This window comes from Leopardus geoffroyi, chromosome B1 (assembly GCF_018350155.1).
Source record: "Leopardus geoffroyi isolate Oge1 chromosome B1, O.geoffroyi_Oge1_pat1.0, whole genome shotgun sequence".
NCBI classification, from domain to species: Eukaryota; Metazoa; Chordata; class Mammalia; order Carnivora; family Felidae; genus Leopardus; species Leopardus geoffroyi.
The window spans coordinates 73,791,752-73,815,704 of record NC_059327.1 but is presented as its reverse complement, the minus strand read 5'-3'; the positions used below and the strand labels follow the sequence as shown (position 1 = coordinate 73,815,704).

Below are 23,953 nucleotides of genomic sequence, written 5' to 3'. Positions count from 1 at the left end.
GACGTTAAGTGGAGAAGAGCACACATAAGCTGAGTGCATTGTGTTAAGAACCGTTAAGATGAAGGGAATGTGATCTGAGTGTTGGTTGTGGGGCTAATCTGGGAACTTGGAGAAATAAAGAGCATGGTGACACTGTGCAGAAGGGACTTAAGGACTCTTGTTGGCTGTGACACTTAACAAGCGTTTGAAGTTTGAAACTTAAAATGTTAAACCTCCCGGATGCAGAATATTGCAGAACTGAATAGATGCAATTTCACGTGAGTGGAGTTTCAGGTATGGAAGTAAAAGAGTGTTTTAGGTGTCAAAGCTCTGCTTATTTCAGCAGCCTGGAACATCAGTTCAGTTTTACGAAGAGCTTATTAGAGTTACAAGAGAAGTTATGTGAATGAAATAGGCGCGGTGATAGGAGAGCATCTGGGGTGAGTTAGTGGTGGTCTCCTGGTGTGCCCTCCTTTATTCATCTGGATTTCCTTCTTTCCCTTTCCTTCTGATCATCAAAAGATTAGCCCTAAGGTGAAGGAAGAATAAACTTTAAATATAAAAGTTTCTTGTTGAGCTTTTAAAGGAGATTCTGTAAAGGAAGAAGAGAGAAAAGTGTGAGGGGAGCTTGCTGACTTTACAAGATTCTAGGTGTCTGCTTTTTGGTGTTTGAATTTTTTACACCTTTACTGTTAGGTAAAGAAACGTTCAAAGCTGACTTTATAATAAAACCTCATTGGTTGCAAATTCTGAGAGATCGCTTTTGTGAACAGTCTTTATCGTAAAAAGAAATTTTAGTGCAGGACCTACTTTTAAAAATATATATATTACAGATTGGTAGATGTAATAAGATGGATATAGTAAGTACAATTAGATCAGGATAACAACTCCAGTTCATAGTATGTTGGCTATCTATAATATGTTTACTCTTCGGTAAGATAAAAATCCTGTGATCAATGCACGTGAATGTATAGATGTATTAGCAACATATGTTAATTAGCTATATGCATCAGTTTCTGGTCCCCATAACTGGAAGCAGGTTGAAAAACAAATGTTTAAAATCTTTATACGTTAAAAAAAATTTTTTTTTGAGTTTACTTTGAGAGAGACAGAGCGAGCGGGGGAGGGGCAGAGAGAAAGGGGGAGAGAGAGAATCCCAAGCAGGTTCTGCTGTCAGCGCAGAGCCCGATGTGGGGCTTGAACTCACGAACTGCAAGATCATGACCTGAGCTGAAACCAAGAGTCAGATACTTAATCAAATGAGCCACCCAGGCACCCCCAAAAAGGTTACTACATTGTAGATTTGAATCATCTTTGGATGATACAGTTTTGTGTATGTAGTACTTTATAGTTCTCAAAGTACAATCATGTCTCTTGTCAGTTGAGTTTTATATCAATCCTAGAAGGATAGTGGACTAGTGGAGGTAGGTATTATCTGAGAGAGTGATACACACACATACAGAGAGGCGCGTGCGTGTGTGTCTGTGTGAGATTTTCAAATATCTCTATATTTGAGCATGGACTACAGATGCTTATGTATTTCTTGCTAAGAAGTAATGTATTTTGCCCAAGGGCATTTTGCTAGAAGTAACAGAATAAATCTTAGAATTGTCTTCTCATTTCTAAGTCAGCACATACCATGCTATTTTTTTTAATAAGCGAGATCTAGGATATGATTAAGGGAATAAATTATTTTTGCTGAAGTTTTAAAAAAGTCGCAATAACAAACTGTAGTCAATTAGAACACTTCTAAAATTAGTCAAGTTTTACCTTACTTTTAACAAATGGTCTAATTTATAGGCATTAGATTCAAACTTCAGCCCAAGTGTTCTCCTTCTGATTTCTTCACTGCCCTTGTTCAGCTTTTGCTATTGTTTATTTTGAAGTTGACCTTGGGCAAACCCCATCCCTTTTTCATAGCTTTGGTTTTCCTCTGGGATGCAGAACCAGGGGAGTGTTATCCAGCTGCCTTCTGGCAGCTGCCTTCTGCCTACAATCCACTTTGTAGGATTTGTTGTTAAGGGTTAATATCCCACTGGTCCTGAGATAAAAAGTACTAATCATTCCTAAAAGATTTTAATCATTCTTTTGTAGTATTAAATTAAAGAGTACCTTCCAGTTGTCACTAGTGAAGGAAATTCTTATCCTCATAACGCTTTTAAAAATAGAATTAAAAAACATAGAATAAAAATAGCCCAGTGGTAACCAGGTCTGGGTCAGGTCTGGTGAGGTTTCTGGGGGAACACAGTCACTGGGCTCCCTAGAGTTGCAGTTTTGCAGTACGATTTTTTAATGTGTTTTCGTCTGGGAAACATTTGTATTTTTTTGAACTAAAAATCTTATATTCCAGTGATATGAATGGGAGATAAAGCTTTGAGGACAAGTATTAATAGCTTTGCTGATTGAATCGTATTATTTACCTAAAACCTAAAACCATGGAAGTCTTTATTTTTTTAATTTAATGGAAGGAAAAGACAAATGTGAGCCCCATCCTCCCCAAGCAGGACTCCCTGAGGTGACCTTTTGTGGTCATGGTAGTCTAAAATATTTTTAGTTGTATTAGCTACAAACACTAAAAAAATATCAAGGTTTTGATCACACTGACGTATATTTTATTTATCACTGGGTGTAAAGAACCCGTTTTTGAAAATAACACATTGGCTGTATTAAACCTTCAGTTAAGACTTGTGATTAAAAGTAGTGGGGGCGTTGGCGCTTGGCTTGGCTGACTCAGTCTGTAGAGCATGCGACTCTTGATCTTGGGGTCATGAGTTCAAGCCCCATGTTGGGTGTAGAGATCACTTAAAAATAAAATCTTGAAAAAAAGTAGGAGCAAAGCTGGAAGAAGAATGTGAGAGATTTGATGGCGGTGGTATCATAGTTTGGAAATCCCACTGTTACACGTAAGACAGACAGCACGCACTTAATTTTCCTTAAAACACACAATTCTTAGTATCAGAGAAGTCAGAATAAAATCAGAGAAATGCCAGCGTAAGGTAGATGAATTTTTGCTGAACTTAAAATATAGTTTTATTTCTAGGCCATATTTAGGAGAGCGGTATATTTGGGTCTCTGCTACTGAGGGCATTAAAACTGGAGAAATGGCTTCAGTGACACTTTCACTGGCTCTCTGTTTATGACAATGTGAGTTAAGTGGAGTGAATTTGGTATTGGGCAGTAGGAATCAGAGTAAATGATTCCAGGGAACATGGCAGGTAGATTGGCCAGAGAGTGCTCTCTGTTCCCTTGCAGTTCCTTTGCTAGCCTTGTGGATAGAAAGCAGAGGAAAGAAAGAATTAACATGGGCGTCCTTCTCAGGGTGTTTGCTGGAAAGCAGACATTCTTACCTTAGTGCACAAGTGTTTTCGAGCCGTGTGTAAAACTTTTGTGTGTGCCCGTTTGTGGAGGGAGGAGCCAAAGCTTTCATCAGGGTTTTCTACAAGACTCATGATTTGAATGGATAAGAGCAAGTGCTAGAAAGTGCTGCTGAGTTTTCATTTTTCTCAGAAGAATGGTCTTTAGCAACAATTAAGTTTTCCTTTCATAAGGCTTGATAAAGTCCCTTTGTGAGTTGAAATCCATTCCCCTGGAAAGCCTCTTTAAACTTATTACTCAGAGAAGAAGCCCTAAAAAAACTGGGTTTTTCTGAGTACAGTTTCTTACCTAAACATATTTTCATTTGAGTCAGAGCGAGTACCTATTTCCTACTCTGAGTATTTGCAAGCATTTAATGGCCCATGTGTGTTGAATTCTTCTAACACAAAAGTCAGTGAGGCGTTACCATTGGTTGGCATTAAGTGTGTCTTGTAAAAGAAAGGATTCTTTAAAAAGTTTTTGTGGATTGAATGTTTTAGTAATAACAGGATTTAATAATTGTTGCTTTTAACTTTAACGAACATCAACAGCTTTCTGGGATTAAAGTATATATACAATGTGTGTGGGTGGAGGGATGGGTGGATGGATAGCTATATTTAGAACCACATAACACATTGGTTTTTTTTTTTTTCTCCTTGTTCCCCTCCTAGGTTCCTGGGTCACCCTGCAGCAAAGATTCTCTATGCTTATAACCCTAGTAGGGATAGTGAGGTCGTGGTGAATTCAGTGTTTACAGCTGCTAGACATTTTCATGTGCCTCCTGTTCATTGCAGGGTAAGTGTTGATGTACTCTTGGAAACTATGCTGTGGCAGGCTGCCAGATTTTCTTGCTTTCTTTGGCCTGAAGTTTTTACTTTCTGCTCCCTGTCTCCCCCTTTTCTGCTACCCAAACTCTTCCCTTCTGTGTGTTTGCTTTAGCATTTATTTTTTCAGTTGTTCATAATTTTGGTGGCTCTTGGTATCTACATGGAAAAAAACATGGAAAAAAAAGTTTAGAGTCTAAACAAAGTATAATGTTTGTGTATTTAATAGGACTTTTTCATGGTTAAAGAAATATAGTATTATGTGTCTTGAAATGACTACAAATGCTGAAGCATTTAGTAATTAATACAAGGTTTATAGTCATGGTCTCTTTGCCTGGCACACTGACTAGAATTGGACTCCTTTCTAAGTGTAGGAGTAGGAGGCAGTGAATGGCTCCTTATAAAGTTAATTCGCACCATAACAGAGAGCTCCAGACCCTGGTCTTCTAGTAGTTTAGATTTCAGTGGTCTTTGAAGATCCCAGTCACTGGTGGGTTTTATTTATTTGTTTATTTCGTGTACTGATGCCTACCTGATATACTTTTTTTCTTTTAAATATAAGACCAAGGAAATGGTGTAAGAGGAAGTCCACTATTCTGTTTATGATTGTCCAGAAAAATGCAGCTCCTGATTTTTATTAGGTATTGCCAGGTTTGTACATCGGTGGCTCCTTCTACTTAAGTAAGGTTAGAACTGTGTTCGATAAAGGCCGTTGAACACACGTGGGTGCAGAAGAGGAGGGAAAAGGAAGGATGTGAGGGCACAGGGTTCCCAGTCCAAAGTGAAAGCTCTCGGCAGCTGCCTTGCTGTAAGTCTGTGGTATGTCCTTCGATACCTTCTTAGATTGTTGGATTTTGTTCCATTTGGGGGATTCCTAAGGATTCATGATACTTCTGAATCAAGGGTACAGATATGCAGACATCTGTTAACAGAAATTGTCAAAAAGAAAGTCTCTGAAAGACATCTTTTAAAGAGGGCCGTTCCCAATGGCTAATTTGGTACCTTTCTTTCAGGTAATTCCAGCAATGGGGAAAACGTCCTTCAGAATTATTTTCTTACCTACTGAAGAAGGAAGCATTGAAAGTTCTTTATTTATTAATACCTCCTCGTATGGAGTCCTTCCCTATCATGTAAGTAAGAGTTTTTCCCTCTTGTCCCATGATTTTGTTGTTGATTTAACAAAGGGGTTTGGATGTTTTGTAAAAGACTTTTGGAAATGTTGCCACCTGGCTTATGTTATTAGAATATAAGATCGTTAGTGATGTTAAACTCACCAGCTTTCACCCTTCTTCTGCATCCCATGCCACACACATGGGACTGTCTTCGGCTCAGAGTACAGAGCTGTAACTCTCACCATGAATCTCTGAAGGACATTGGAACAAAACACAGAAGTCTACCGTATTCTATTTCTGTTATAAAATAGAGTGTACTTTCAGAACTCGCTGCCCTCACCTCATGAGCAGTCCAGAGGGAGGAGCTATAAAGGCAGTCTACTGATTTTGCCTTCGTCCCTTCTAGGCTCGGGAATATTTCTGATCAGGGGACAAGGATTGCATATTTGGGGGCCAGTTCTCAGGGAGCTTACTATTGATATCAAGGCACCAGGGATGGAGAGTGAAGAATCTTTTCGTCGTTGTTCACAAAAGTAGTTAGGAATCTTTATCTTAAGTGGTATCTGTGACTTATTTAATACAATGTAGCATCAAGCCAAGATCTGTCATTTTCATTATTATTTATTATTGGATTCCATTTAACACTTGTTTCCCTAATGGAAAAATCGTCTATATCTGAAAAGCTTTGCTACAGTGAGGAACATTGAGCTTAAATGTAGCAACTTTTGTTACTTTCTTTTGTAGATGGAGATAAATATAGTAACTGGATTAATACAGTCTTTAAATTTTATTTTTTAATGTTTATTTATTTTTGAGACAGAGCATGAACGGGGGAGGGTCAGAGAGAGAGGGAGACAAAGAATCTGAAGCAGGCCCCAGGCTCTGAGCTGTCAGCACAGAGCCTGACTCGGGGCTTGAACTCACGGACCGTGAGATCATGACCTGAGCCGAAGTCGGACACTTAACCGACTGAGCCACCCAGGCGCCCCAAGGATTAATACAGTCTTTAAACAATTAATTAATTAATTGATTAATTAATTAATTTATTTTTGAGAGAGAGAGAGAGAGAGAGAGCATGCGCACAAGCAGGGGAGGGGTGGAGAGAGGGAGACACAGAGTCTGAAGCAGGCGTCAGGCTCTGAGCTGTCAGCACAGAGCCCAATGCAGGGCTTGAACTCACGAACCGTGAGATCATGACCTGTGCTGAAGTCGGGCGCTTAACCAACTGAGCCACCTTGGTGCCCCTGGATTAATACCGTTATAAAGGTCAAGGTGGTGAATACAGATTGCCTTTGGAAAGGTATTTTAACATTACAGCAAATATGTTTCAAAACAAATAGAGGAGTAATTAACTTCTTTTTTTTCTGAAGGTTTCTGGAATTGGCACTCGAAGAATCTCTACAGAAGGGTCTGCAAAACAGCTACCAAATGCTTATTTTCTGCTCCCACAGGTTCAGAGCATTCAGCTTTCACAAACCCAGGTAATTTTAATGGTGAATTTATTTTGAATTCTAGCAAACGCCAAACTTTGTAGTCTTCTAAAGTTAATGTATCTTTTACAGCCTTTTTTATATAGGATTGCTAGAGATGTTAAACTCACCAGCTTTTAGAATTGGGATTTTACTATTTTCCGCCTTTTTTTTTTTTTTTTTTTTTCAACGTTTATTTATTTTTGGGACAGAGAGAGACAGAGCATGAACGGGGGAGGGGCAGAGAGAGAGGGAGACACAGAATCGGAAACAGGCTCCAGGCTCTGAGCCATCAGCCCAGAGCCCGACGCGGGGCTCGAACTCACGGACCGCGAGATCGTGACCTGGCTGAAGTCGGACGCTTAACCGACTGCGCCACCCAGGCGCCCCTATTTTCCACTTTTTGAAAAAATCCTGATGTTGTGTCAGTGGAATCCATGTTCTTCTTTTGAAAGGCTGTATAGTCCATAGTGTTGCTTTGTCATAGTTGGCTTTATCTTGTTTTTGATCAGTTGAAGTGTTTCCAGTTTTTCGTTATTACTACTATTAGTCCATGTACATGTTTTTTAAGTTTTTTTATTTCCTTTTCGGATTACCCGTCTCCTCAGGATATATTTTGTAAAGAGAGTGTCTGTAGTTCAAGACCATGAACCATTTTATAGAGCTTGTTAAATATTGCCAGGTTGCTTTTCAAGAAGACAGACTGCTATGGTCACTAGTAATGATATTTTTTCAGGAATGTCTTACTATCTTCCCCTCTCCCTAGTCCTAGTTTTCTTGAGTGTGGCTCAGTGGAAAGAAATGTTTTTGATGTTTTAGAGTGTATATCCAGATGACCCTTGAGCAGTGCAGAGGCTATGAGTATCAACCCTCAATGCAGTTCAAAATCTGTGTATAACTTTTGACTCCCCAGAAACTTAACTGCTGGCAGCCTGCTGTTAACCGGAAGCCCTACAGATAACATAAATAGTTGATTAACACGTATTCTGTGTTGTATGTATTATATACTGTATTCTTACAATAAAGTAAGCTAGGAAAAATGTTACTAAGAAAATCATAAGGAAGAGAAATACATTTACAGTACTGTTCTCTATTTATGGAAGAAATTTGCATATCAGTGGACCTGCACAGTTCAACCCATGGTATTCAAGGGTCAGCTGTAATGATACCTTAATGTTGTTTTAATATGCATTTCATTTATAGTGTATAAGTTTGACCACTTTTCCCCTTTGACTTATTTCCTTGTAACTATGGCTAACTTTTGAAATTGAGAAAATTCCTTTTTTTTATATATATGTTTGTTTTTTTGAGAGAGAGAGAGAGAGACAGAACATGAGCAGGGGAAGGGCAGAGAGAGAGGGAGACACAGAATCCGAAGCCGGCTCTAGGCTCTGAGCTGTCAGCACAGAGCCCAACGTGGGGCTCAAACTCATGAACCATGAGATAGTGACCTGAGCCGAAGTCAGACGCTTAACCCACTGAGCCACCCAGGCGCTCCAAGAAAAGTCTTAAACCAGTGTATCGCCTTACTGACCCTTTCTTTCTGATTAGTGAATAAAGAATATTGCTTAGAACTTTGTGTCAGTCCCAGTAGTGCCTGGGGCTTTCCTTCATTCAGTAGTCTTCCTCTGCTGTGGGCAGGCACTGGTTTAGTATTTCCATCTTCCTGGAGCTTACATTCCAGTGAGAAGACAAATAAAACTAATTTACCTGTAATGTAATGTCTGGGAAATTTGTCATCACTTAGATAATTCTTGGGAATTTTTGGTATTATTTTTACTTTGATAAAACTGAATAGCCCTTCCTCCCAGGATTTTAAGGAAGATTTCTTTTAGTTTGTACATTTGGATTTGGTTTAAATCCTAAGACCAATGGGGATGTATTGAACTTTTTTTTTAAGTTTATTTCTTTTCAGAGAGAGAGAGCAAACAGGGGAAGGCAGAGAGAAAGAGAGAGAGAGAGAGAGAGAGAATATCTCAAGCAGGCAGTGCAGAGCCCGATGTGGAGCTTGAACTCTTGCATGGTGAGATCATGACCTGAGCCGAAAACGAGTCTGACTGTAACCAACTGAGCCACTCAAGTGTCCTTGTATTGAACGGTTTCTAGCATAAAAATGATCTGAACTGACTTGCATTTTTGTAAGGGGTTGAAAGGGCTGGGGTAAGTGTAACTTGCATATGCTGATAGCATGGGTTTTTCCTGCTGAACGTTTTTAGCCTTATCTCAGGGCCGTCCTTCAGCAAAGGGGGTGGCTGAGAATGGCCAGGTTTCTCTGGTTACTGAGACTGGAAGCTTTGAATGCCAGATGCTGTATTAGTGGTGATAAAAGTATTGAAACAGAGACAGGTGTTCAGATACCTTAGTAGGGGTTAATTTAAGGATACAGAGAATTAAGGGAAAGAGGCAATGACCATGCAGGCCTCTCTACGAGGCCTGTGAGAGACCTTGCTATGAGGAGAGCTTGCACGTTATATGCATTGTACCTGGCAGATCTTATCTGCTGACCATGATGCCTGCTGCCTGTTTTCCTGCATCCAGGCTGTCATCATCTCTTTCCCAGTCTACTCCAGTGGCCCCTTAACAGATCTGCCAGCATCTAGTCTGGCCCTTTCAAAAGTCTCTTTTCCTAAAATGCAAGTTGGACCACACTAGTCATCTGCTTAACACCTTTCAGTGTATTCCTGCAGGTCTCAGGATTTAAACCAGGTTCTTAGTGTGGCTCTAAGGCCTTGCATGGTCTGGCTGCTGTTTCTCTACCGTCATGTGGTCTTCCTCTGCTTGCTTCCTCTGCTTGCTCACCCATGCCGTTTTCACTCCTCCACACGTCCTTTGTGCCTGCAGTTTCCTCAGATTCCCCCGCCCCAACTGTCCTCTGGAGTAGCCCTGATTTCATCCTTTCTGTTTCAGCTCAAGCTCCACTTCTTCAGAGAGTCTTGCCATCTCTCCCCATCCTAGTTCAGGTCCCTGGATGGACTGTCGTAGAACTGTGTTCTTCCCACTTAGAACGCTTATCCCTATTACTCAGCCACCCTTTTCTTCCCTCCGTGAAATTGCAGCCCCGAAGCAGAGACTCTCTGCTGTTGCTCTCCACAGGGTCCCCTACACCTAGCCCAGGGCCTCCGGCAGAGGCGCTCAGTGAACACTGGTCAGATGAAGTTCCGGCTGGAGGGACGTCTGTAGCTCTCCCCATGGGAGCAGTTTCAGGGGTTCTTTGTTCTGTTTTTTTTTTTTTTTTTTTTGCATTGTAATTTATTTTTTAACAGCTTTATTGAGCTATAACTCACATAACCACAGACTTGATCCATTCGGCAGTTTTTAGTATATTCAAGAATTGTGCAGCCACCCCCGTAGTCTAATTTTAGAACATTTCCACGGCCACAGTTCCTGGCAACCACCCCTAAGTTTTCTGTCTCTATAGATTTGTCTCTTCTGGATGTTTCATATAAATGAAATGTGTGATCTTTCATGATTGGCTTCTTTCACTTAATGTTTTTAAGCTTCATTCATGTCATAGCGCATATCAGTCTTTTATTCTTGTTTATTACCCTATACTAGTGAACCATTGTATGGACATACCATACTTTGTTTCATCATTTACCAATTGGCAGGAATTTGATTTGTTTCCACTTTTTGGCTATTATCAAAACTGTTGCAGTGAACATTTTTGTACAAGTTCATGTGGACATATGTTTACTGTTCTCTTGGGTGTATACATAGGAGTGGACTTTTGTGGTCATATGGTAATTATATGTTTAACATTTGAGTAACTGTCAAAAAGTGGTTGTATCATTTTACAGTCTCACCAGCAATATATGAGGATTCCAGTTTTTCTACAGCTTTACCAAAACTTATTTTATGTTTTTGTTTTTTTAAGAACATCCTAGTGGATGCGAAGTGATGGCTTAGGTGTTTGGTTTGCATTTTCCTGATGACTAATGATGTTGAGCATCTTTTCAATGTGCTTATTGGTCACTTGTATATCTTTTTTGGAGAGATGTCTATTCAAGTCTTTTGCCCACCTTAAAATTGGATTGTTTGTTTTGTCCTTGTTGAGATGTAAATGTTCTTTATATATTCTGATACTAGGCCTTTATCAAGTACATGATTTGCAAATACTTCTCTGATTCTGTGTTGGTTTTTTCATTTTCTTGATGGTGTTGTTTAAAGTACAAAAGTGTTCGGTTTTGATGAACTTCAATTTTGCCTGTTTTTTTCCTTTGTAACTTATGCTTTTAGTGTCCTATCTAAAAAGGTCCACAGTTACCAAGATTTACCTCTTTATTTTCTTCAAAGAGTTTTATAGTTTATCTCTTACATTTAGGTCTATGATGCATTTTGACATTTTAGTGTATAGTGTGAGCTAGGGATCTAGGGATCCTAATTCATTCTTCTGTGTGTGGGTATCTAGTAGTCCCGTTTTTAAAAGATGTTCATTTACTTATTTTGAGAGAGAGAGAAAGCAGGGAGAAGCAGAGAGAGAGGGAGAGAGAATCCCAAGCAGGCTTTGCACTGTCAGCACAGAGCCCAGTGCGGAGCTCGAACTCCCAAACCACGAGATCATGACCTGAGCCAAAACTGAGAGTCAGATACTTAACCAACTGAACCACCCAGGCGCCCCTGACTATAATATTTTTGCATTTAAACTTCATACATATATGTGTTCGTGTTGTGTTTAAGTGGCCATAATTGCCAGCTATGCTTTCTCAGAAAGAAATGTCTTCATTTTGCTCTTCTGTTTTTCCTTCTTTCTGTTTTTTGGTCAAGAACCCATCATCTGAGGTGAGTGTTGAGTTCAGCTTCCCTCAAAACAGGATAGAGGGTTTGGGAGGTACTCTGGTTCAGTTGGGAGCTGGAAGGTGGGTCTGCTAGAACGCTAGAGAGTGAGAAATTAAGATATTGTCAGCTTTGCTTTTACTTGCTTCCTTAGCTCCATCTCATGGGATAAACGAGGGTGCCAATAATCATTGTTATGTTATCTCATTTTTTTTGCACTTTGGGCTCATTTTGGTTGTTTTATTTGTGTCTTTACCCATTGGTATCTGACTTTTGCTTTTTTCCTGCTCAGTTGAATCGGATTGAATGGCTCCCTTTCTTCTGCTGGAAACAAGAGTGTGTGTGTGATTTCTTTTCTATCTAGATTTTTGGTGATGTGTTGTAACAGCCACTAGGTTCAGTGGGGAGGAGGGTATACCTTTCGCCTCTCTGCTGCCCATGTGTGTCTGCTTTTTTCTTTTTCAACCTTTTCATCTGGCCCTTCTTTTTCATTTGTTTGGCCCTTTATGAAGTGAGGGCTCCTAGCAGATGAGAGGTCACTGTTGCAGTGGGTCTGAGTAAAAGTCTGAGGTTCCTCTGCTTTTGTTGTAGTCTTGTCATTATTTGACCCCGGGTTATTGTCCCAGTCATTCTCTGCTCCATGTGTCACACTGCTGCTCTCATGTCCTCCCAGACAAAGCTGTTCAGTGCTTCCCTGGTCTCTGTACTAGCTGGGCCCCTGTTGGTTTCAGCATAAAGCCCGAGCCCCGGAGCTTGGCATATGAGGCCCTCGACACCTGCTCCAGCCTCTTCTCCAGCCTCAGACGTCCTGCCCTTCTCTTCTCCACTCCGGCCTCCAAAACTGCTCGCTGTTGAAACGGGCCATCCCTTTTTACATACTGCCTTTCCTTCATAGGCTTTCACCCCCTTCTAACCCTCATTGTCCTTATCGCTCCCTCCTCTGAGACCTGGTTCAGGTATCAGCTCCTCCGCAGCCTCCCCTGGGCCCTGGGCAAGTCTGTGTTCCAGTCCCCCTGGCATGTGGTTCAGACCCCTGCTTGAACATTTGGTGTCATCCTGTGTCGTCCTCCATGAGGCTCTCTTCCATGGGCCTGTTTCTTTTTCATTTTTATAATCTCAACATCAGCTTAGTGTTTAGTACATTGAGGCCCCCACAGTTTTTAATAAATAGGTGAGTCAGTGGGCATCTGAGTCGAGATCCCCAAATAGCGTATCTACCTGTCGTAACATGTAAGATTTGCATAACTTTCCCTTTTCACCACATCAGCTACTTTGACCTTCACCAGATTTACTACTAGGGCAGGTGGTAATATCCTTATTTTAGAAACTGTAGGATGGACGTAGAGTTTAAGTTACCTGGTGGAGGCCGAGAGCCGAGCTGGAATGGGCAGTGCCAGGGCGCTCTGCCGAGGGATTTGCACCACGTATAGTTCAGTGTCGCGATGACTTCCACATCTGTGGACTTAGTAACTCATGTTCCATGAGAGATAAATGGCAAATAAAATGTGGGGTTTGGCTACATTTTTATAATGGCAGAAGAACAATGGAGACAGCTTAAAGGCTCGGCAGTAGAAAGAGGATTTGATGAATGTGATTGTATCAACATGTAGACTGTTAAGTAGTTCTTCCAAGTTATAATTCTGATGCTTTGTTTGACAAGGGAATAGTAGAATATAAGCTAGGTTATACTTGGTGAGTGTAACTATAAAATATATGGTGGGATAGAATACATAAATACAGTTGTGCTAGGCTTATGAAAAAGTGAGAGTTTTTATCTTTTAATGTTTTTTTACAGTGCTATTTTGGTTCCAGACTGTTGAGATTTGAGGAGTGTTTCAGCGGTTTATTTGGGCAAAACAATGTTAGAAATTGGCATCATCTCAGGATCTGGCATAGAGGCTCACTATCACAATAGGCTCGTCTCAGAGATTTACAGGAACTTAGTTATTGGTATTAGAATCATTGTAAAATAATGTTTATTGTTAAAAATAAAATGATAAGGCAGTGTGGGAAACCCAGATAAGTTTTGAAGTTAGAGGAAAACACATGACACACAGTCCCACCAAATAAAAGTGTGTGTGTGTGTGTGTCCTAACATGATACCATATTATCACATTATGTAAAAGTGAGATTGTGATTATACAAAAATTATTATGTAATCAGAACATAACATGGGAAACCAGAGGAGCGAAAAATTAGAAATAAGCCCCAAGACTACAGTCACACTCGGCAAAGGTAACTAGGATTAATATTTTGTCATATCCTAGTGGGCACCTGGGTGGCTCAGTTGGTTAAGTGTCCAGCTTTGGCTCAGGTCATGATCTCGTGGTTCATGAGTTCGACCCCCACCTTGGGCTTCGTGCTGACAGCTCCCTCCCTCCCCTGCTCACACTCTGTGTATCTGTCTCAAAAATAAAAACAAACAAAAACATTAAAAAATGTTTTGTCATTTCCTTTCAGTGTATTTCCTGAGTGTGCATGTATACAATGAAGGGTTCCCCTTCCCATCACAGCATAATGTTGCTGGATTGAGTAAAGGAGAGATTATTTCTGGGTGTGCTGCGTGATACCTAATGCATTTCAGACCAGGAGTTCCTAACCTTTTGAGACTGGCACAGCCTTTGCTTTTGGAGTGGTGACATCAGGCCCCTGTGCCTGCCTGCCCGGGACAGGTGTCAGGCAAGGGCTGTGGCCCCAGGTCTGTGTGGAGCCTGGTTCCTGCCAGCCTGGGAGAAGGTGCCCTAAGTTGTTTTCCTGCTTCTTTCTTGGCTGCTGAGGTGCTGATCCCTGTCAATTAAGTGTGGCAATCTGGAAGGGAAGCTGTAAAATCAGTATAGGGAGAGGACCAAGGAAAGTTTTTTCAACCACAGTTTGACAGAAAAGAAGGGGGCACATTTCTCACTAACAAATAAGGTACGAGAGTCTCATCTAGGATTTGGAGATGGAAAACAGAATAGGGAAAGGTTCTTTAACCTCTGTAGCTGTCCTGTTTTCTTGATGGACTTCCGTCATTAGTTAAATGAAAGAAACAGATTTTCTGAGTGTGACAGCTGAGAATTCCTACAGATCCGTGTGACATCAATAATATATTTAATACCATTTCTTTGCCTGATAAAAGTTTGATTTTTTTTTTTTTTACATAAAAATGATACACTGTCAGACTCTGGAAAGCTATTACTATATGTTAGGTAAATATGTGCCATTACTGAATTTTCCTCTACCTACCTACCTCCGAATATGGCTTTTAAAAGCAAGGAAATTGCTAAAATTTGTACATTTTTCTCTTTTTCATCTCATTCCAATGAGAATGATTCAAGGGGATGGGAACTTGGGAAGCCGAGACCGGAGGGGTTGGGGGTGGGAGCTGGTGAGTGGAAGGAAGGGAGGAAGCATGGGAAAGTCTAGAGAGAATCCCTACATGTGTGTGGGGGCGGGTGTTTCTCTTCTGTGTCCTGCAGGGCAGGCAGTCCCCTTCCCTCCGTCTTCCCCCGTTGCTTCCTTAAAATCTCTACTGTCTTAGCAGGAGAGAACAGTGTTCTTGATCAGTTTCCTGGTCCCTCCTTTAACTCAGTGATTATTACCTTGTGTCTTTTCTGCCTTCCAGGAGAATTGACTAGCTCTTTACTGAAAATGAGAGATCCCTAGCATCGCAAACACAGTATTTAGAAGCTTTTGTTTTTATGCATTTCCTTTGCTAATATTATAAGCTCCTTAAGTGCAGGAATCCTGTCTTAGCCAACGTTTGTTTTCTTACCACCTGGCAGTCTGGCCACATAACGTACAGTGAATAAATGTTTGATACTTGAATAAATGATCTTAAAAAGAAACTATAACCTCAGTTATTTAAGAAGTTGTAAGATTGAATCTTGTTTTACTTCTTTCAGACTTTCATTATACTCTCTTCTAGAAACTTTTGTTGGGGTATATGAAGATGCCCAATAAATAACATATGGTTCTGAACTAATGTATGTATAAGAATCAGGAGTTAGGGAACCAAAATGCCACCTTCATATTGCTGATGAGCCACATTCTCATGTATCAGCTGAGGTCAGAGAGCCAGTTACTAATTTCCTGTCCCCTCGGGTAGATTGTGGAGCGGCCCATCAGAAGGGGAGTTTGAGTCTGAAGGACAGACACCCTTCTCCAGAGTAGAGAGAAAGAAGGCAGCTCCCCTCTGAGCCCCTATCCTTCTCCTCACTGTCTACAGCACAGCATCATGGTCTGTGGCCCACTGACAAGCAACCCTCCCCTACCTATAAGGGGAGAGGAAGACTTGGGGCCAAAGGACAAGTGAAGTTAGGAAAAGAGAATCCTTTCCTTGTAACATTCCTCGGTTTTTTATACCCTTGACTCATTGGGCTTGCCTTTTATTAAGCCTGAGTCCCCCCTTCCCCTGACAAGGAGATCAGCAGGCTTCTGGCAACTGTGTTCCCACTTTCCTTAGCCTGTTCCTCCTCCCAGTGGACCCAAACCCCCATTTCTTTGATTATCCTCAGCCTGTTGGGGAGCATTGTTGAGTTTGCCCCTAGAAAGCTCTGAGATAGATTAGAATAATTCATTAATAATCTTTTCCAAAGCCACACTAGAGTCAAGGTTGAGAGTTCATGTCCCCATCTGTTTCCCATTCCAAATTCTTTTCAAGTATGATATCCAATACAGCTTATCAGAGCTTTTGCAGTGGGCTCAAATAACAGAGTAAAGCTACTCCAATAAAAAAAAATACCAGTCATAAAGGATGCCCCATCATAGAGATGCATGGTAGAGTGAATAAGAAAGTGAATTCTGACCACCTGGGTAAAAATCTTGGTCATGTCTGAGTGACCTTGGTCAAATTACCTAACCTCTTTGTGTCTCAGTTTATCTATAAGATAAATAATAATAGCACTACTTCATAGGGTGGCTGTAGCTATTGACTAAATTCATGCATATAAAGTGCTTAGAATTGGTACCTGGCACCTAACTAAAATGTATTCACCAATTAACTATAAAAATAAAGTTTTGAATATAAACCCTCTCCTATTGTGAAACTCTTGGAAATTTTTTAAATTCAGAGATCCAGTCCTCTGGCAAGACGTGAAAGTTCAAGGCTATAGTCCCATATCAAATTATCTTGGCTTGTGAGTTAACATTAAAAGAATTTGAAGCCCTCCCCAATTTCTTACTCATTTGGTCTTCGCCAGAGAGGTTGTCCATGCCTGTGTGCAGCTGGGGCTCACTCTCGCTAGGATGTGTGCAGCTTCCCTGGAGTTTCACAAGTTACATTAATTTAATATTAAGTCTCTCGGGGCGCCTGACTGGCTCAGTCCATAGTGCATGTGACTCTTGATTTTGGGGTTGTGAGTTCGAGCCCTACATTGGGTGTAGGGATTACTTAAAGATAAAAAATATCTTTAGAAATAATATCGAGTCTCTCTTGAGCCTTGCTTGAGTCTAGAATCTTAAGACACACAGGAATATCAGATTATCAACCATACATCCACTGGGTTTGGAAAACGTGCCTCCCATCCCAGCCCTCAAGGGACTGATTCTAAGCAGAATTGTTCCCAGTACTTCATTTTTGCCGAAAGGAGGGATGGATGATGGAGAGCATCACCTTGGTTTTGGCTTTAGTTTATGCCAGTTGTTTTGATTCTCAGACCTTGCATTTAAACTCCGTGGGGAGAGATTGCTTGTCAGGAGGCTAAGGCGGCAGCCTGTGTATTCCTCTCTCAGGAAGTTGCCCCTGAGGCACTCTGGTCTCCCCTCAGAGTTGGGACTTGGCACTGGTCGCAGCCAGTCACAGGTGTGTCTTTGTTCTTTCTGCGGGAAGCTCTTGTTTCTGGCACTCCTGTGCTGACTGGCATGGACGCCCTATTGAGGGATGGAGTGTCCACGGTGCCTGGGCAGGGGCATTGAGATCTGTGTACACAGTTGTTTCCATTGCCTCTTACTTTGGATTCACTGAGGCTTCTGGGACCTACTTCTTAGAGAAGGCTTTCCCTTTTAGCCCCACCTACATCAAGTGGGGCATTGTTTTCAGGTTCTTGGAGGGGAGCTGCTGTTGACATTTGGGAAGCTCGGGGCCTAGTGGGGACAGCATGTTGGCCGGGAGCCGCTCACCATGGCCTCCAGGTTGTGAGTGTGCCCCTTCTTTCTCTGCACTTGTGGGCTCTGCCTCCAGGATATGCTTTTCCTGTCCCCTCTTGCTCTCAGGAAGGCTCAGTTGAGTTTCTCGCCATTTAACCAGCTTCTTTTATTGCTCTCTTTCTTTCTCTAACACCTGCAAAGTTGCTACTGTTCTCTGGAATTGGTTCGTTCCTTTTCCTTTTTCTTTCACTTTTTGATCTAGATTTTTTTTTCTTTAGATGTTTCCCTAGATATTTTCTTGTGAGTTCGCCTAAAGGAAAGAGATAAAATCAGTAAGTTCTGGGTCTGCTGAAAGCATCTGTTGTTCAAACACATCTTCTCTTTCCTGCATTGGATGGTCTTCCATAGGAGATGCTCACCTATCAGACCAACATCTAAATCAGGCCTGGGGTCAGTCTGTCTTGATAGTCTGGCCTGGTTCCTGTTTAATGAGTTTCCTCTTTTTGCTGTGCCTTCTCTAGACTGAGTCCTACTTCCATAAACTTCTCAAACATGCTCCCCCAGGGCATGGGCAGTAACTGTGTCTCCACCTAATATGCTCTGGGCATTCTGCTCTGATATTCCTGCTTGCCCCCAGTGCCCCCCCCCCCCCCCCCCCCCCCCCCGCCAAACCTGTCCAGGACTGTGTAACCCTGGGTATAGCTGTTTCAGTCCTCAGTTGCTCTTACTATGGATTCTGATCCTGGCTTTAGAAGTGCATTTCTCCATACCTCCTATAACCAAATCCTGATTCCTTTGTGGGGAACAATTCTAGTCTGCTAACATCTTGCTTTTATTCTTTCATTATATATATTTTTAAGCTCCAATAAGCACAGAGATCTATCTCCCTTATTTCAGTTACATACCAGGCTGTCTCCATCTTTCTGTATGTCTCTTGGGCTGTACCCAAGAGAAGGCTGTACCTTCTTGTTTCTCATTCATGTTCTCTCTGGTTGTTCCCTAAGAGGTTAGTCTTCCTTTTAAGGGGAGCCCTCTCTTCCTCTTGCTTCATTAATCTGCCTTTTCTGTTTTATTTTTTGTTCATCTTGCTCTGATGGGAAGACTAAACCATGTTTCCCTAACCTTCTAGCACCTCTTTGATTTCCAGAGTGAACCGGATTGTTCCAAGGACGGACCTTAGTGGTTGCCTTCTTTGTGCATGCAATAATTCTGTCAAATTGCTTCTCTGACTCAACCCAAGATGAGAACATAGCTCCTTAATGAGAATACCCTTGTTGCTGCTGCTGCTTCTTTTTTTTTTTTTTTTTAAGTTTATTTTTGAGAGAGAGAGAGAGAATGCCGGAGAAGGGCACAGAGAGGGGAAGACAGGGATTCCCAAGCAGGCTCCACACTGTCAGTGCAGAGCCTGATGCAGGGCTCGAACCCAGGAACCAGGAGATCATGACCTGAGCTAAAACCAAGAGTCAGACCCTTAACCAACTGAGCATCCAGGCACCCCTCCTTGTTGCTTCTTTATTTATAAAATCTGCCACCCATCTGTATATCTGTCATTTTGGATCTTGAAAATCTAAAACAGCAGTTAGCATTTAAATGATTAATAAATCTAGAGCCAGTGAGTTGGGAAGGAACTTTTGAGTCTGTGGACCAGCCCACATGAATTTAAACTAGACTTTTCATAGTTCCAACTCATAGCCATGAAGATAATACATAAAAAGGAACAGAATTCCAAACAACCCGTCTGTACTGCCTGCCTGGAGTTGGACCCAACAGTTTCTTCAGGATCTGGTTATAAAAGCAGATGGTGTTCTAGAAGCTCTATTTTGAGGAGAGAGAGCCCTGACTGGGACATCTTTTCCTTTTCCTTTTTCCTTCTCCCTTCTCCCTTTCTCTTTCCTTTTCTAGTGGTAAAGTGTGCACACCATAAGGTACCGTTTTAATTGTACAATTGAGTGGTGTTCAGTAAATTCATGTTTTTGTGCAGCCATTACCACCATCCATGTCCAGGGTGTTTTCATCTTCCAAACTGAAACTCTTACTCACAGTACATAGTAACTCTCCTGTTAACCTCTCCTCTCAGCCCCTGATTACCATTATTATTTCTGCCTCTGTTCTAGGCTCCTTCATGTAAGTGGAATCACAGAATATTTGCCTTTTAGTGTCTGGCTTATTTCACTTTGTTATCACATTTTCAGGGTTCATCCATATTGTCATATGGATGTCAGAATTTCCTTCCCTTTTAAGACTGAACAGCATTCCATTGCGTGGCTGTACCATGTTTTATTTATTCATTCATCCATCGATGGATTTTGGGTTGCTTCCACTTTTGACTACTGTATATAATACTGCTATGAATTTGGGTGTACAGATACCTGTTTGAATCCCTCCTATCACTTTTGGGGATGTACCTAGAAGGAGAATTGGTGGATCATAGTGTAAATACATGTTCAATTTTTTGAGGAACGTCCATACTATTTCCCACTGCAGCACCCTTTCTTTTAGAGCCGTGGCTAATCTTTGCCATGGCTATGCCTATTTAAGTAAAAACTGTGCCCACATTGCTCAAGGTCAAGCTCAGCAGCCTGCATCACAAAGGCTGAACTTTTGCCGAGCCTGGGCTCAGGATCAAGGCCTGGGTCAGGCCTTCAGGACCCACTTGCCATTTGCTTAAGGTCCGGCAACATCCAGCCGTATAAAAATAGCTGCTTGCCTTTGGATCAAGTCACCATATGCTCCATGACCTACCAAGGTGAAAATCCCACAAGGCTCTCCCGAGACTGCCAGCCCAGCTCGTAACAGTTAAAAATCTGCGATCCGAGTGCAAAAGCCAAGGTGTTGCACAATACAGGCCACTGTCACTTGGTCCAACAAAAAGTCTCAATATCTAAGTGTTAACTTGTTCTCCAAATTGCTTTTTGTCGGTCTTCTGGTTTCTGGCACATTTCAGGAGGGTGGAAAGCTGTCGGCAATAAATGGCTCTTCTCTCTTTTTGGGGGGTTCTGAACCAAATGTGAAATAAGACAAAAAGAATTTGAAGCGTTTAAGAAAACAGAAAAACAAAAACCTCTTCTCTTAGAAACCAAAGGAGTGTGGAAGAGGAGTTTCCCCTCTTACAGCTTTGATGTGGGGGAAAATGCTTCCCAGGAGCATTTAAGTTATTTATTGTGGAATTTTGCTAATTTAATGCATCAATTGTGAATGAACAAGTAAAAACAATAACACTCCCTGTTGAAGGTTTACTGATGCCCTGTGATTGGCATATGTATCTCGTTTAGGGCTCATAACGTGGCTGTGAATTCATGAACTCCGTTTTGTTGAAGAGGAGACAGAGTCTTAGGCAGGGTAGGGGATGTCCCTAACGTTTCGTGGCTGGGGTTTCATCTCGAATTTAGTTAAGTGTAAAGCCTTTTCTAAAAAGATGCGGATAAGAAAAAATGCTCTTCCCTTAAACAGAAAACTAATTTCAACGAGTTCCTAGGTTTTTACAAATATTTTAGCCAGTGGGTCTGGCAACATAGGTGAATTTTGTTTCAGTGGTTAATATCTGAGGAATAGAAGAGTAGCGGTTATGGGGAGGGTTGAAGCACAACTGCTGTTTAAGGGTAAAAGCAACCATACAGTGCTGACTAATAACTCAGCTGAGCCTCTCCGTCGTGCAGGAAACACTAAATTAGGAGTTTGGTTATAGAGCATGGGTGTTGTGTGGAAGAGATCCAAGAAAGTGCCTGTTTTATGCAAAATCATTTGCTGCGTAGACTGTATTGGACCTAGCACTGTGTGTGTGGGCCACTGTCTGGCGTGGTCACATGGCATATACAGAATCTGCGTTCCTACTGATACGTGTGTTGGCATGAGAAATTTACCTGTATAAGGACCTTTAAAATTTAGCACTCAAAATTGTGGAAGGGGAGAAAAATGGGACCTAGTACTGGATTTTATCTAATATTTTTCTATTTTATGAGTTATTTTCCTTAAATGAAAGGTTTTTGTGTGTGGTCATTGCTGGGAATGTTACATAATTTCAAGGCTCTTGTTCATTCTGTCTGGATTAATATATTATAGATTCTCATATACTTTTCTTAGGATATTAGTTTCTTCTTGTTAAAAATAAAAGTCCTCCAGCGTGGACTGGGTGGCTCAGTAGGTTGGGGATCCAACTTTGGCTCAGGTCATGATCTCACCATTTGTGGGTTCGAGCCCTGCATTGGGCTCTGGGCTAACGGCTCAGAGCCTGAACCCTGCTTTGGATTCTTGTCCCTCTCTCTCTGCCCCTCCCCTGCTCACACTCTGTGTGTGTGTGTGTGTGTGTGTGTGTGTGTGTGTGTCTCTCTCTCTCTCTCTCTCAAAAATAAATAAAACATTAAAAAAATTTTTTTTAAGTTCTCTAAAATGATAGGACTTGAAATCTATAATTTTCTTTCCACTTTACCTGTACACAATTCCCCCAAATCACACTGTGCCCTGGCCTGATGCACAAAGATGAGTTTCTTAGCAGGTAGAGAACTAGGTGATTTTTTTCTCTCTTAGATTCAGTTAACTAGACTTATAACACAAAAGCATGGGGATATAAGCCATTACAAAAGGGTTTTTTTTTTTTTTTTAAACACTGCTATTTTCTTTTCCCTTTTTTAAAGTTTATTTATTTATTTATTAATTTTTTTTTTAATTTTTTTTCAACGTTTATTTATTTTTGGGACAGAGAGAGAGACAGAGCATGAACAGGGGAGGGGCAGAGAGAGAGGGAGACACAGAATCGGAAACAGGCTCCAGGCTCTGAGCCATCAGCCCAGAGCCTGACGCGGGGCTCGAACTCCCGGACCGCGAGATCGTGACTTGGCTGAAGTCGGACGCTTAACCGACTGCGCCACCCAGGCGCCCCAGTTTATTTATTTATTTTGAGAGACAGAGCAAGAGGGGCAGGGGGAGGGACAGAGAGAGAGGGAGAGAGAGAATCCCAAGCAGGCTCCATGCTGTCAGCGCAGAGCCCGATGTAGGGCTCCTTCTCATGAACCGTTAAACCATGACCTGAGCCAAAACCAAGAGTGAGTCGCTTAGCTGAACCACCCAGGCACCCCACCCTGGTGGCTATTTTCTTGAATGTTGCATATCTCTGGGAATGGTGTTCTAATACTTGTTTCCATGGTGAAGAACTTTTTGGTTTTTAAATTTAGGAGTAGACTTGGTCTGTTCTGATTTACTTAGAAAAAACCTGACTTGTGTTAAAGGACCTGCTATTTTTTTTCCTGGTTTTCCATTAGCTACTGTTAGGACCTTTGATAAGTCATTTAACCCTTCCAAACCACGTTTTCCCTCATCTTCTGAAAGGGAGTGATACCATATACTTCACGTGGAAAGCACTGAGAAATTGTTTTTAGTTTTTAGCTATAAAATTCATGACCTATTTGTTAAAGTAATGGGGGGGGGTGTTGAAAAGTAGAGAAGTAGGCTTCTGTTCTCCTTTTATAATCTGCTCTGCACACTCTTGGTTAAAGGGATGTCCCACTGTCATAACAAGTGTGCTCAGTTGGGGCCCTTTCAGAGAGAATTCAATCCCAGGTGTCTGTGTGTGTGTGTGTGTGTGTGTGTGTGTGTGTGTGTGTGTGTGTGTGGTTGCCTCAGGTGGCTCCTGTTTGGTTATGGTTTACTTTTTAAAGTCAAGATTGCAGTAGTTTTGTTCTTTGGTTAAAGACATGAATGTTTAAATTGTTCTTTGAGAAAACCTGGAGCACTTCAGGACAGTGTGGAGGTGCTAGGACGCCCCCTTGTGGGACTCTGAAATATGTTCTGCAACAAATGAAAATAATAAAGTATATTCTTGTTAGGCTTCCAGCTGAGAGAGGAATCTTACTTAAGATGGTAAATTATAAATTCATCCATCTAGAAGCTTACCAAAAATGACAAAATAGTAGGCTTTATATTACATCAAATCACTGTGCAAGTTGGATTGTTAATCGTGTTTAAAAATCATAATTTTGGGGGCGCCTGGGTGGCTTAATTAAGCATCCGACTTCAGCTCAGGTCATGATTTCATGATTCATGGGTTTGAGCTCCACATCATGCTCTGTGCTGACAGCCTCTGTCTCCCTCTCTCTGTGCCCTTCCCCCTTTCACACACACTCTCTCAAAATAAACAAATAGACGTTAAAAAATTATAATTTTGAACTTGTAACATCTCAACATTTGAAGAAATATTTTAGGGAAGAGGATTGCCTTGTCAGGTTAACACCTATAGTTAAAGTGCTGTAAATTTTCAAAAAACATAACTATTATAAATGCATATGTTGAAAATGTGTTGATATGGGTTTTTCTTTAAACTTTTGGTTGTTGTTGAAAGTTTGAGAGCATATGTACACATCAAGTGGCAGGAGTTGGTATATTT

The 23,953-nt window shown here is 41.3% G+C and overlaps 1 protein-coding gene across 3 annotated transcripts in view; it reads left to right on the top strand.

Annotated features, from left to right (window-relative positions):
* TMEM131L (transmembrane 131 like) overlaps positions 1-23,953 on the top strand; it is a 171,620-nt gene that overhangs the window by 81,835 nt on the left and 65,832 nt on the right. For all 3 annotated transcript variants that reach the window (XM_045465287.1, XM_045465278.1, XM_045465267.1), the window contains exons 5-7: positions 4,005-4,128; positions 5,171-5,287; positions 6,640-6,750. In XM_045465287.1, coding sequence (XP_045321243.1) covers positions 4,005-4,128; positions 5,171-5,287; positions 6,640-6,750 — 352 coding nt within the window. The remainder of the gene's footprint in view (positions 1-4,004; positions 4,129-5,170; positions 5,288-6,639; positions 6,751-23,953) is intronic.